The sequence below is a fragment of the Desmodus rotundus genome, chromosome 7, assembly GCF_022682495.2.
Source record: "Desmodus rotundus isolate HL8 chromosome 7, HLdesRot8A.1, whole genome shotgun sequence".
NCBI classification, from domain to species: domain Eukaryota; kingdom Metazoa; phylum Chordata; class Mammalia; order Chiroptera; family Phyllostomidae; genus Desmodus; species Desmodus rotundus.
In genome coordinates, this window is record NC_071393.1 from 21,347,145 (window position 1) to 21,359,513 (window position 12,369).

General features: G+C 44.4%; 1 protein-coding gene across 4 annotated transcripts in view; it reads left to right on the forward strand.

Moving 5' to 3' along the window:
• Positions 1-12,369, forward strand: part of CCDC15 (coiled-coil domain containing 15) — a 53,712-nt gene that overhangs the window by 18,369 nt on the left and 22,974 nt on the right. For 3 of the 4 annotated variants that reach the window (XM_053928773.2, XM_045192903.2, XM_045192906.3), the window contains exons 5-9: positions 79-192; positions 4,199-4,321; positions 4,575-5,192; positions 6,749-6,859; positions 8,709-8,828. In XM_053928773.2, coding sequence (XP_053784748.1) covers positions 79-192; positions 4,199-4,321; positions 4,575-5,192; positions 6,749-6,859; positions 8,709-8,828 — 1,086 coding nt within the window. The remainder of the gene's footprint in view (positions 1-78; positions 193-4,198; positions 4,322-4,574; positions 5,193-6,748; positions 6,860-8,708; positions 8,829-12,369) is intronic. The other variant, XM_053928774.1, reaches the window with a different exon arrangement.

A 12,369-nucleotide genomic window follows, 5' to 3' on the forward strand; every position in this document is an offset into this window, starting at 1 on the left:
GTGTTGGAACACTTTAGTGGATTTGGTATTAAGACTTTATCCAGTTTTTGTTTGCTTTTTCCCCCCTTTTGCTGGCAGCTGAGTCAAACCATGAAACAGGCGCGTCACCGGCTGGCGTCCTTTAAAACTGTGAGTGAAAAAAATGCATCAGCGTTTCCAGATGATACAAGGAAGAGCTTTTCCACCCAAGAGGTAAATTAATTTTTAGTAAATTGTTTTTAAAAAGAGATAAAAATACAGATGAAGATTTATTGATATCTCATCTCACCATTATTTAGATCTATAAAATAATTGGAAATAACCTTAAATATTCAATAGTAGGGAATGGTTAAAAAATTATGATGTATTTCTGTATAGCCAGTCTAAAAAATATCGGGCTTTCAAAGAACATCTGAAGACAAGGGAAGGTGTCTGCAATCTAAAGGTCAGTGAAGAAAGTAGGGAACAAAATTATATACAATAGAACCTCAATTAAACAACTCATTCAGCCCATGTTGAAGGGACATCTGCAATTGCCAAGGCATTGTCCTGGGGGCAGGGTTTGCAGTGGTGGAAGGGGGACCGGGATCCCTGGAGGAGGAGCTTCTGTGCTAGTGGGGCGGCCTGTGACAAGTGAGTGAGTAGATGTCGATTCTATTCTGTGAGGAACATCATTTCAAATGGTGAGTGTTATGAAAAAAATAAAGCAAAACAGAGGGGTGGGGAGAGGACGCCATGTGCGTAGACAAAGAGGTCAAGGTCAATCCATACCAATTGTTTCTGGGTTGTTTTACTGCAAGGGGGTTTTATTTTCTTCTCCTGGTTTTCTTCAAAAATTTTCTGTATTGTAGCTATTTTGCTTTCTGATTAGGAAAAAATGCCAGTGTTTTTTTTTAATTGTTTTGATTCAAAACATAAGGTAAGAGTGAATAGTGGGAACCCAAATGTGGAACTAGACTTAAAATGATATTTAAGGCTATAGTTGTAAAATAGCATCACTTTGGGACCTACTTATTTCGGGGTTCACAAATTTAGATGCTAAACTCATGTACTTTCCTGTGTTTACTTAATTTTAGGATTGATTTCAAGTTTTGATAGGCAGAATCTCGAAAAATGGACCATTAGTCTTTTTTGCTCTTCTTTTTTTTCACATCATCACCTGTGTCTTATTTAGTTCTTTCTCAGTGTCGCTTCCTATTTGGTATTCTTTTACATTTTCCTAGGTTATGCATGTATGTATTAGTTTTGGTATTTTTTCCTTAAGTATTTCCACACAACAGTCAAAAACACCTGTCCCTTACATGTTTGCAGTTGGTAAAATACTAAACTGTAATGTCTTCCTCTCCAGCGTGAGGTAAGGCATTTACGCTGAAACATGAAAACACAAGTGGACGTTGTGTTTGTGCACGAATGCCATTCCATCTTAGATGCTTCAGAACGGGTCCGTTTTCCAGCATCGTCTCGTTGCAACTCACGGTGGATTTTCGTTTGTACTTACATTCTTCTCAGCGACTTACCCTGGATTTGGCCCTAGTGTAGTTTGGGCCAGCGATTGGCTCCAGGATCCCGTTAGAATGAGGCAGTTGGACACATTCCATTAAACCAATAAAAAGCGTTATCAGCTTTTAGAGACCAATATTTTATATGGCATGGAGCATGTGCAGACCATTCAGTTGTTTTTCTGCGAAGAGTACTGTTCACAGGTCCGACTGAAATAATTACCCAGTAGAAGGGAGGAGGGTTAAGTCTGAGATAACAGTCTCGCGTAAGCCAGTTTTATGTCCAAGATGCCATTTAAGTGTAATACATTGTTACTATGACAATGATGAGGATGAACTCAGTCCGCTGCCTGATTCCGAACAGTGTATGTGTGGTTTTTGAGTATAACATCAGAAACAAATGTACTCTTAGAATTTAGAATGATTAAGAAATCAGGGGAATTTTTCTGTATATCAAGAATGTAGTCTTTCCCTCAGATCCGAAGTTTCCTATTCCCTCAGTTGTCTGAAGTGGGGATCTTCCAGTCAGAAGGGCAAACAGCCTGTGACCTATTTGAGCTCGGGTTTCCTTGCCTTGTCAGACTTGTTTTCACTGACATTACGCCCTGTCTGGTTATTGCTGTTCCAGATCTGAAGATATAAATCGAAGATATACTTGCTCGCCCTGTGTCAGGTCACCGAGACAAAATCATAAGCCTTCCGGAGTAGTTACTGGCTAGGATAGGGGCAAATTGTCATTGATACACGACAGCCTGCTGCACTCCACGTTTCATGTGTGAATGACTTATTCATACAATTGTGCACTTGAAGTCGAGCTATTTGGGTTTTTATTCTGTATTAGACTACCATAACCTGCTAGATCAGGCCAGATCTTTCCTACAAACCCACCTTATTCTCGTGAGCGTACTGCCATATTGCTTTCCTAGGCCATTTATATTCGTGTTGATTTTTTTCAGAAAGCACTTTGTAGGAAACCAGCATCCATCCGGGCAAACACAGGGACAGAAGGAGAGCCACCCTTTAAGGGTTATCGAGGTCTTTGAGAACTGCAGGGTGCCACAGATTTGTGCCATGTCAGGGTGGAAAACGTAAAGCGTGGAGGGGAGAAAAGAATGGCTTGTTAGAACTATCCACAGGTATTGAAGGATGGTTTTTAAACTATTTTATTGAGATTCATAATTCACATACCCAACAATTCACCCATTTAAAATGTACAGTTCAGTGGTTTTTAATATATTCGCAGGGCTGTGTAACACTCACCACAATCCAAATTGGAGCGTTCTCCTCACCCCTGAGAGAAGCCCCGTACCTGTTAGCTGTCGTTCCCAATTCCCTCCGTCCCTGTCCCCAGTCCTAAGCACCACCAATCTACCTTCTGTCTCTGTAGATTTGCTTGTTGCAGTATTTCATGTAAATGGAATCATAATATGTGGTCTTTCGTGGCTTCTTTTCCCTTGCCTAATATTTTCAAAGTTCACTCACTTGTAGCGTGTATCAGCACTTCCTTTTATTACCGAGTCATATTGCGTTGTGTGGCCACATCGCATTGGCGTACCCATTCCTTCAGTTAGTTGATGGACGTTTGATCGTTTCCACTTCTCGGCTTTTGTGAATAATTGTGCTGTGAGCAGTCATGTACGTGTTCTTGTGTGGATATGCATTTCTCTAGTTAGTGGAATTTCTGGGTCATATGGTCACTTTGTGTTTGTTATTATTACTGCTGATAGGAAACAGCCAAGCTGAGGGTTTCAGTTTCCTTACACCCTCTCCCATACTTGCCCTCGCCCCCTTTTTGAGCATGGCCGTCCTGGTGGGTGTGAAGTGCTATCACTCTGTACTTTCGATTTGTATTTTCCTAATCTCTAATGATCTCGAGCATCTTTTCATGTGCTTGTTGCCCATCTGCATATTTCTTGTGGAGAAAATATCAACATGATATCCGTTTTTTAATTGGGTTATTTGTCTTTTTATTATCTAATTATAAGAGTTCTTTACATATTCTGGGTACAAATCAGATACATGATTTGCAAGCATTTTCTCCCCTTCTGTGGGCTGTCATTTCACCTTCTTAGTGCTGTCATTCGCAGCACAGAGTTTTGCATTCGGGGTAGTCCAGGTTATCTGTTCTCTCTTCCGTTGCTTGTTCTTTCGGCGCAGCACCTAACACACCACTGCTGCACCTGAAGGCACGAAGACTGCCTCCTGCGTGCTCGTCTGAGAATTTTGTAGCCCGGCTGTTGCCTGTGGGTCTGTGGCCCATCGTAGTTCATTTTTATCTGTGGCGCGGGGAAGTGTTCTGTCTTAGTTCTTTTGCGTGTGGATATCTACTTGTCCCGACACAATTCTTTGAAAAAGCTATTCTTTCTCCATCTAATTGTCTTTACACTCTTTTCGAAAATTAGTTGACTGTAAATGTAAGAGTGTATGTTGTCTTTGCAATATTGTCTTCAGAGATCCACGAAGATGGAGATTTTTCTGTTTGTTTAGATCTTCTTTAATTTGTTTCCACGCCATTTTACAGTTTTCAGTGTACCTGCTTGCACGTCTCTTGTGCTGTCCTGTTTCTATAATATTTGACTATACTGACCTACTAAAAGTATATCAGTAGTGTGCTGACGCCTAGGGTTTTATTGCAATCACATTGTTTTTTCCTGAAATAGATACATTTGGGATTTTTCAGATTTTTTATTTAAGAAATGTTTCGTTTGTGTGTTCTTTAGGAACCGGACTCTGAGGAATCTTCGTCCATTACAATAGACAAGAGAGGGAGAGAAAATTTGTGTTGGTCGGACCGACAGGATCTGCTTTTGGGGGACAAGGACAGACCTTTCGGCAGAGTTCGGGTAAAGCAGAGTGAAAGGAGATAGTGTAATAGAAATTAAACTAATTGCAGTTTGGACCAGGGATGCCAGTACTGTCGTACCGGTTTGGGATTGTAGGTCTAGGTTGAGCTGAGCAAAGACTATAATTTCACATTTTATTTTAATAATTGTTTGACTGCCATATCCTCTCAAGATCGTTTGGGGAGTCTTGTGGAAAACCCAGAGTGGTGCTACTACCTGGAATTCTATATTTGATGTTTATGTTCACTTTTAGAAAATACAGTTCAAAAATCCATTATTTGCTGTGATGAAGGAGGAAGAGCCAAAGAAGGCAGGCCTTCAGGGCCCCCAGGATGTTCTGTCAGAAACCCAGGATTCCCTTCCGGAAGCCCCCAGTGATTTGGCAGGAGTCCAGAGCACTGAGCTGGAAGCCTGGAATATTGAGCCCGGAGGCCAAGCTGTGGAGCCCAAGGCCCAGGTCATTAAGACAGAAACTCAAGGTATTATGCTGGCAGCCCAGAGTGTTGAACTTGAAGACGAAAGTATTCATTTGGAAGTCCAGGAGTTTCTACCCCCAAATCACGCTTTTCTACCCAAAGACCAGAATGTTCTACCCACATGTCAGGACCAGACCTTTCTGCCCAATGACAAGGATATTCTACTCAAATGTCAGGACCAACATTTTCTGTGCAAAGTCCAGACTATTCAACCCAAATGCCAGGACCCGGCTTTTATACCACAAGGTCCAAACGAGGATTTTGTGCCCAAAGACCAGCATATTCTACTCAGATGTCAAGAGCAGCATTTTCTACCCGGAGACCAGTGTGTTTTGACCAGAGAACAGAATTCTCTGCCCACATGTGAAGACCAGGACTTTCTACCCAGATACCAGGTAAAACAGTGGAAAGGAGATATAGCAAGAAGAAATAAGCTACTTAAGGTTTGGAGTTGGATTTACGGGGACTATATTGTGACTGACTTGGAGATTAATAGTTGGAAAAATCATTTCCTGGTTGATTTCTAAAAGCTCTAGAGTTCTCATTTAAGTCTTAAAGTAATATCAGCAGCATATTACCCCTGTCAGGACAATTTACCTTAAAAAAACCCTTCATTAGGGAAACTATTTGTGGCAGCTGTCATCTGCCTTGACAGTGGAAGGGCGGGTAAAAGAGTCCCCACCGCTGTCCAACAGCACCTGTCAACCCAGGTTCCCAGGCCAGCCCACCACCAGACGTCACTTAGGCCAAAGTAAGGAGAAAGGGATCAACAGGAAGTAAATTTTGGGGGGCGGTTCTTAGTGGCTGGGCTTATGTGGACTAGAGTATAGAGTTTTGTTTTATTCCATAAGATGTCCAGTTAAACTCTGACCTCAGATAACTCCGAATTCTCAATGTAGCCTAAAGTAGTATTGGTTTAACTGTCTTTCTTATCTGAACAGTTGATGTTTTGTGTTCTTTTTTTAAGAAAGCAATTTAAAGCAGCCAGCCTCAATTTCGGTTGGTAGGAGAGGGGAGAGGTATTTCCTTTGGAGGCCCATCGGGTCTTCCCCACAGGCGACAAGCTCAGGTGTCCATCAGGCGCCAGCAGGAACTGAGTTGTTCCGGGTTCAGTTTGGAGCTTGCAAAGATTGTTCTCAGCTAGACTCTAGAACTGACAAAAAGTATGGTTTTCTGCTTTATTCCACAGAATTTCACATTATCCCGAGTTTAAAAAATTACCATAAGGTTCTCAATGAAGCCTGGAATATTATTGCTATCATATTACTCCTACTAAACATTTACAGTTTGTATTTTTCCTTTTACAAAGCATGCTTTGAGGAGCCATATTATGATGCAATAAATGAGAAAGGGGAAGAAAGATGACTTTTCTCCAGCGGGTTGTCAGTCTCTGACTCCTAAAGGCCAGGACCAGGCCTTCCTCAGAGATCGGGCAGAGCAGGATAAGAGAGAGATAAACGGGAAATCAAGTGACTGGGTTTTAGAGATTCTCAACCACTGGTAATGCGAAGGGTGGAGTCAGGTGCAAAAGTCCCTAGTCTAGTGACCTGTCTCAGTCAAATCAGTTCTGTCGTTCACAAGGCTGATAAGTCGTGTTCACATTCTTATTGTAGAACCAGACTGTTTTAACTTACAAAGATGATGTTACAACTTTTGCTGAAGTCTGTGGCATTACCTCCCGGTAATTGCCCCCTACACGAATCACGTGGGAAGGAGTTACAGATCCTCAATAACTTAAAATTTGAGGAGTTTGTCGTGTATATGGTTTGGGATTAAAAATTAAGGTCTACAGAGCTGAGCTAAAAATGGAACATCCTTGTTCAGATGAAAAAGTATCAGAATATCCTCACCTGGTACCATTTCCCTGGAGTTCTCGCCGCAGCCTACAATATTGTGATTAGCACGTTGCCCTGGGTGGACAATTTCTTTCCTGTGTTTGCCGTTCCTTTAGAACACATTGTTCAAGCAGCCGGCATCTTTTGTGAGAGAAGAGACAGGGAGAGGTGACTTGCCTCTGGAGTGCCGTCACCGTGTCAGCCCTCACGCCACCTCTGGAGACCAGGTACAGCAGGACACCGTGGGAGGGCTCTCGCTTTCCAAAAGAGAAAGAGACAGAATTACTTCCGATTTGGGCTGGAGCTTGTCAGGCTGTATACAGACATGCATGGGATGCAGAGAATTAAGGCTTCTAGAGTTTGTCTATTTCAAAATGAGCCCATTCTGAAGACTCCAGGTGAGAAAGCATCCCTCTTTCATTTGGGCTAAATGAGAGACGGGTTTCGTATAATATAGGTTGGTTAACAGTAAGTTTTTTGTTTCTAACTCAAGTCGTTTAGCATGTTTATTTGACCTTATACATTGTCTTATAGTACCGAAGGGATTCTGTTCTCTGTCAGCTGAAGCAGTTTACCAAACCCAGGCGTACAGTTCGCAAACAGTTATGGTGAAGGATAAAACAAGCTGTTTGCTGCCTCAAAGCTTCCAGAACCTTACCACCTCTAGTGTTTGTGCACAGAATGGGGACACCAAGTAGGAGTACTTGTGGAAATGCCACCGGCTCGTGGCCTGGCTGCACCTTGGGAAAGTGCTGGCAGTATTATAAAAACGTTGCCTTGTTACCTTATTTTCTTTCCAATGTGTTGTTGAATGAAGACTTTCCCCATGCAGAAAAAAAGAAAAGTGCCAGAATAATCTGGGATTTGCTTTAAAACACTCCAGGAAAAAAGTGCGAGAAGAGATAAATGAAAAAGTAAAATGCTGCTAACTGTTGAAGCTGGGTGACAGGTACCTTGGGGATCACTGTCTGTTTGTACCCCCACTTTGTTGTGTGCTTGGAAGTTCCATATCACACACACACACACACACACACACACACACACACACACACACCCCAACCGTTAAGTTACCCCCGTGTCATTATTCTGGGACTGTCACTGTGGTCTGTGTTCCTGTCACTAACTCCTCCTTTCTGCTCAGACAGTTAGTTTTGTGTTTTGTTATTCCTTTAAAACAAGTATATTGAGCAGCCTGATTTTTTGAGAGGTGAGAGTTTGGAAGAGGAATTGGTTCCAGAGTGCCGTCAGTGTGTTTCGCCCGGTATTCAAGACCAAGCCTCTCCCGGAGAATAAATGGAGCGAGCTTCGGTGCGGAGTCAGTGGCCGGGAGTGAATTGCTTATGTTTTGGCTCAGGATGGACAGGGCAGTGCGGTAGCCGCTCCGGGGCTGAGTTTTGAGGTCAGGAGTAATGGACGAAGGTGCAGTATCCTGTCATTCTGCGAGGTGCCACCCCGTTCTGACCTGTTGCTGCCCTGATGATGCTTCTGCGTGGAAAACCGACGTCCAGTGTTACGTTGCCTCCTAGCACGGGGACTCTGAGCACGCCCCACCCTGGAGAGGGGGGTTAGTTCTGGGGGGCTGTGCATATGTCTCACGTGACATCCAGGATCCAGGCTCTGTCAGCGAGCAGGCAGAGCAAAGAATGAGCAGCAAAAAGTAAATTGGAGTTTGATCTGAGCTTGCTAGAGCTGTGCTGCTGACAACAGTGATGATGATGATGATGATGATAGCATTGTCTCTTATTAATAATATCAATATATTAATATTATGATTAACAGCTTACATTCTTAAGCACTTAGCCATGCTAAAATTGTTTTACAATTTTGCATCCATTGTCTCAATTAATTCTCACAATAACCCTGGGAGATAGATTCTATTATCGTCCTCGTTTTATAGATGAAGAAACTTAACGATTGCTTTGTGGATACTGTTAAGATCCATAGTACTGGCAAGAAGTATAATGTCTACTTTTATGCCGTAATGTGTCCGACTATTCTGACCTCTTTAGATGACCTCAGGGCTACCGATGCAGCCTACCGTATTTTCACCTGGGGGGGCGCTTCTGTGTCTCTTAGAGCTTCTACCCCAGGCAGCAGCCGACTGCCGGGACGGCGGAAAGGAGGGGAGATCTGCTTCTGGACGGCCACCAGCATCTTCCACCCAAGCACCTGCGAGAGGTTTCCGGCAGAAGACAGGTAGAGCAGACCGATGAGGAGGAGCCCTAGGTTAAAACAGGCCGATAGGCACTCACTGAGCTGGGAGGGGTCGGGCTAGCAAAAAGCAGGTTCTTGTTTGATTTCATAGCGTGTGGAACCTGGACTGACCTAAGGTGGTTCCAGGGCTCTCACTGAAACCTGGGGTATTGCCAGGAGTACTGTTGCCTATCGGGCAACATATTTTATATGTGTGTTCCCTATAGAAGGTGTATTTCTGGTGGCCATTGTAGTTATGGTGTGAGAGGAGAAGAAATGAGTGGTTTTGAGGGGGAGGGGTCAGGAGGATCTTCTGCCAGATGACCGGGACTAGATCCCCATCAGTGACCAGGACTAGATCCCCGTCAGTGACTGGGACTAGATCCCCATTGGTGAGCTGGTGGAGCGTAAGGCAGGGTCACCAGGAAAAACACTGCTCACAGTCTGGGCTGGAGCTTGTTGAATTATGGTTTAGTGCCGAAGATTTGGTGTGTTGAGTTAAGATCAATAGTTGTTCAAGAAAATACTAGAATACCTTGGCCTGCTATGATTTTTCCAGGGCTTAACTGAAGTCTACTTTATTCCCGTTAGAATTTTACCACTGTCTGGATAATTTCTATATTGCAGTTTTATGTTGTTATCTTAAAAATAGCCTTCAGGCAGCAGCCAGCATTGTTACAATATATGAAAGTGATAAAGAGAAATTTCCTCTTGGCCCTGTTAAGAGAGCAGAAAGAAAAGGAGGCAAAAAGGCAGAAAGTAGGCTTCGGGCCGAGGTGTTCAGAACTAAACTGTCACTCTTGTGACTTTTCGTGTGTGTCTGTGAGGTCGGCCTGAGGGGACGCTGTCTGTGTTTCTTCCCTACGTCGTCATTTGTGTACCCTGCAGAACGCCAGGCACATTTCTACCTCAGGTCTTTTGCATATTTTTCCTCGGCCTGGATATTCTTTTCTTCTTTTCTTCACAAAACTGGTCCTTTCTCATCCTTCAGGTTTCAGCTAAAACGTCCCCTCCTTAGAAAAGACTGCCCTGAGCAATTGATCAAAAATAGGTTCCCCCCTTATCTTTTTATCCCTGCATTTGTTGCCTTCTCAGTACACAAAACACTTCGTGCGCTTTGTAATTATTTCCTTACTGACCTGTTTCACACCGGCCTGTAAGCTTCGTGAGGGGGGGAGCACACCCGCTCAGTTTACCAGTGTGTGGGCGGCCTTAGCACAGTGCTGGGCCCTGCCGTCTCTTCCTAAATATTTTGCATCAGTGCGTGAGTCGCACTGAGCACCTGTGAGGGGCTAGCTGTCACCCAGGTACAGACTGTCAAAGTCAGAGCTCTGGACACGACGCAGCACGCGCATTTCTGAAGGAGAGACCGAGACGTAAGCAGATGGTTATGAAGCAAGGCAGCTAGATGTAGAGGAGGCGCACGCATTGAAGATCTCAGCCCTTGGTCAGTCCTTTCTCTTCTTTTTTTTTAAGATTTTATTTATTTATTTTTACAGAGAGGGGAAGGGGAGGAGCAAGAGAGGGAGAGAAACATCAATGTGTGGTTGCCTCTTGCGCGCCCCGTGCTAGGGACCTGGCCTGCAGCCCAGGCTTGTACGCTGACTGGGTATCGAACCCATGACCCTTTGGTTCACAGTCCGGCACTCAATACATTGAGGCACACCAGCCAGGTCTCGGTCAGTCCTTTCTCATTTTAGGTTCCCAAATGATTGAGCCTTACGGAAGAAAACACTTTGTAGATTTGAACCACAGTCATACCAGCGTTTACAGTCCCAGCTGGGGCCCTGGTACTGCCTAGCACTGTCCTTGCCTGCCCTTCCCATAGCCCACACGGATAATTCTAAACCTTAGACACCTCTTGAAGTTCTTGCTGCCCCCCCCACCCGCCCCCGTAGTCTCTGGCTTCCCTAGAGAAAACACAAGCCATTACGCAGTAACTGCCTCGGCCGTTTACTTTTTGCCAGGCTTCCTATTCCTAGCACCTCGGAGGAAGCGTCGTCTCCCTTCGGACCCATATTCCGGACTCTCTTGCCACCTTTTCTTCTGGGCCCAGTTTTGAATGTTACATTGTAAGAGGCTGGTTTCTGTTAAAATCCTCTACAGAATGGCGCATCTTTTTGTGGGTTTGTTGCAGCAGGCATCAGCCTGGCTAGGTTCAGGCCCTGAGTCGTCCCTCACCCTCTGTGGACAGTGGCTCCAGAGCGAGTTCAGTTCTCAGAGCCTTCGTGGGACGCCTCCAGGCCCAGCCCGTGCACGCACACGTCTCGCAGTGACGCTGGGGCATGTGCCGGGCTGCATGCAGAATTGAAGGGCCCATTTCCGGCTTGCTCCTCTTCAGGCTACCCACGCCCGGCACGCTGCAGACACCGCAGGCCACATTCGCAGTGACCATCAGCGAGGTGGAAGGAGGCCAGCAGTGGGCTCGCTCCTTTGCCAATGCTGCAAGTCCGGCTCTTACTTTTTTGAAAGCAGAAAAGAATTTCATTTTTATTGTAACAAAAGTAAACAAAGAAAAAACCCACAAAAAACCCTAGAGAGAACCATTGTGAGCCTTTGCTATTTCTTATTTTCCAGTTTTGTCTAAAACAGACAAATAATTTTGAAAATAATAACCTTATTGAGTGCGCAGTCTTGTTACTCACGGTGGTGGTCTGCAGCGTGGCCTCCCACACCAAAGGAGCGGACCCCGGGCTTTCGCTCCCAGGGAGGCCACCAGGGTGAGGTTCCTGTGTGCCTCTGATCACGTTTCTGTCAGCTGATCAGTATGTTACCTTGTTTTATGTGGGTTTCTGCTTAAAGACCCCTTATTTTAATATATAGGGTGGGGCAAAAGTAGTTTACAGTTGTGAGTACGAGAAACACAGTTCGTTCTTGTATTATCACTTACTAATTACTGTATTATTTTCCATATGAACAACTGTAAACCTACTTTTGCCCCACCCTGTAGATTGTTGATTAGTTAACATTGAACTTGGGGTCAATAGCACCGCAGCTTAGGCCTGAATAAAGCTTTTCTAATGCAGGTATATTCCCCACAAGACGCATCACAGCCTTCTCAGGCTTAGGAATGCTAGATAGTGGCGTTGTGCTTTGGGGCCGTTTTAAACAGAAGTTCACCAACAAAAAGCAAAAACCTTGCTCTAAATGTACCCTGAAAAGGCTTCCAGTTTACATATGAAGGCCGAAACAAAACCTTGTCCAGCCCCCGCAGATAATGCGCACACCTCGCAGCGCAAACGCTCACAGTCTATGCGCGCCCGCAAGTGACCACAGAAACACCGCGAGCGTCCATCCTGGGATTCCAAAGAAATTTTAGCAAATAGGTGAATGAATAAGTAAGGAATATAGGAATAAGGAGGACCGACTATAGTTTACACACCCTACAATTCACCCACTTAAAGTGTACAATTCTGTGTTTTTAATGTGGTCAAAAGGTTGTGCAAACATCACCTCAATTTCAGAACATCAGCATCCCCCCAAAAGTGCTGTACTCACTAGCAGCCCTTTTCCCCTCACCCTCACCCCCAATCCTAGGCATCCG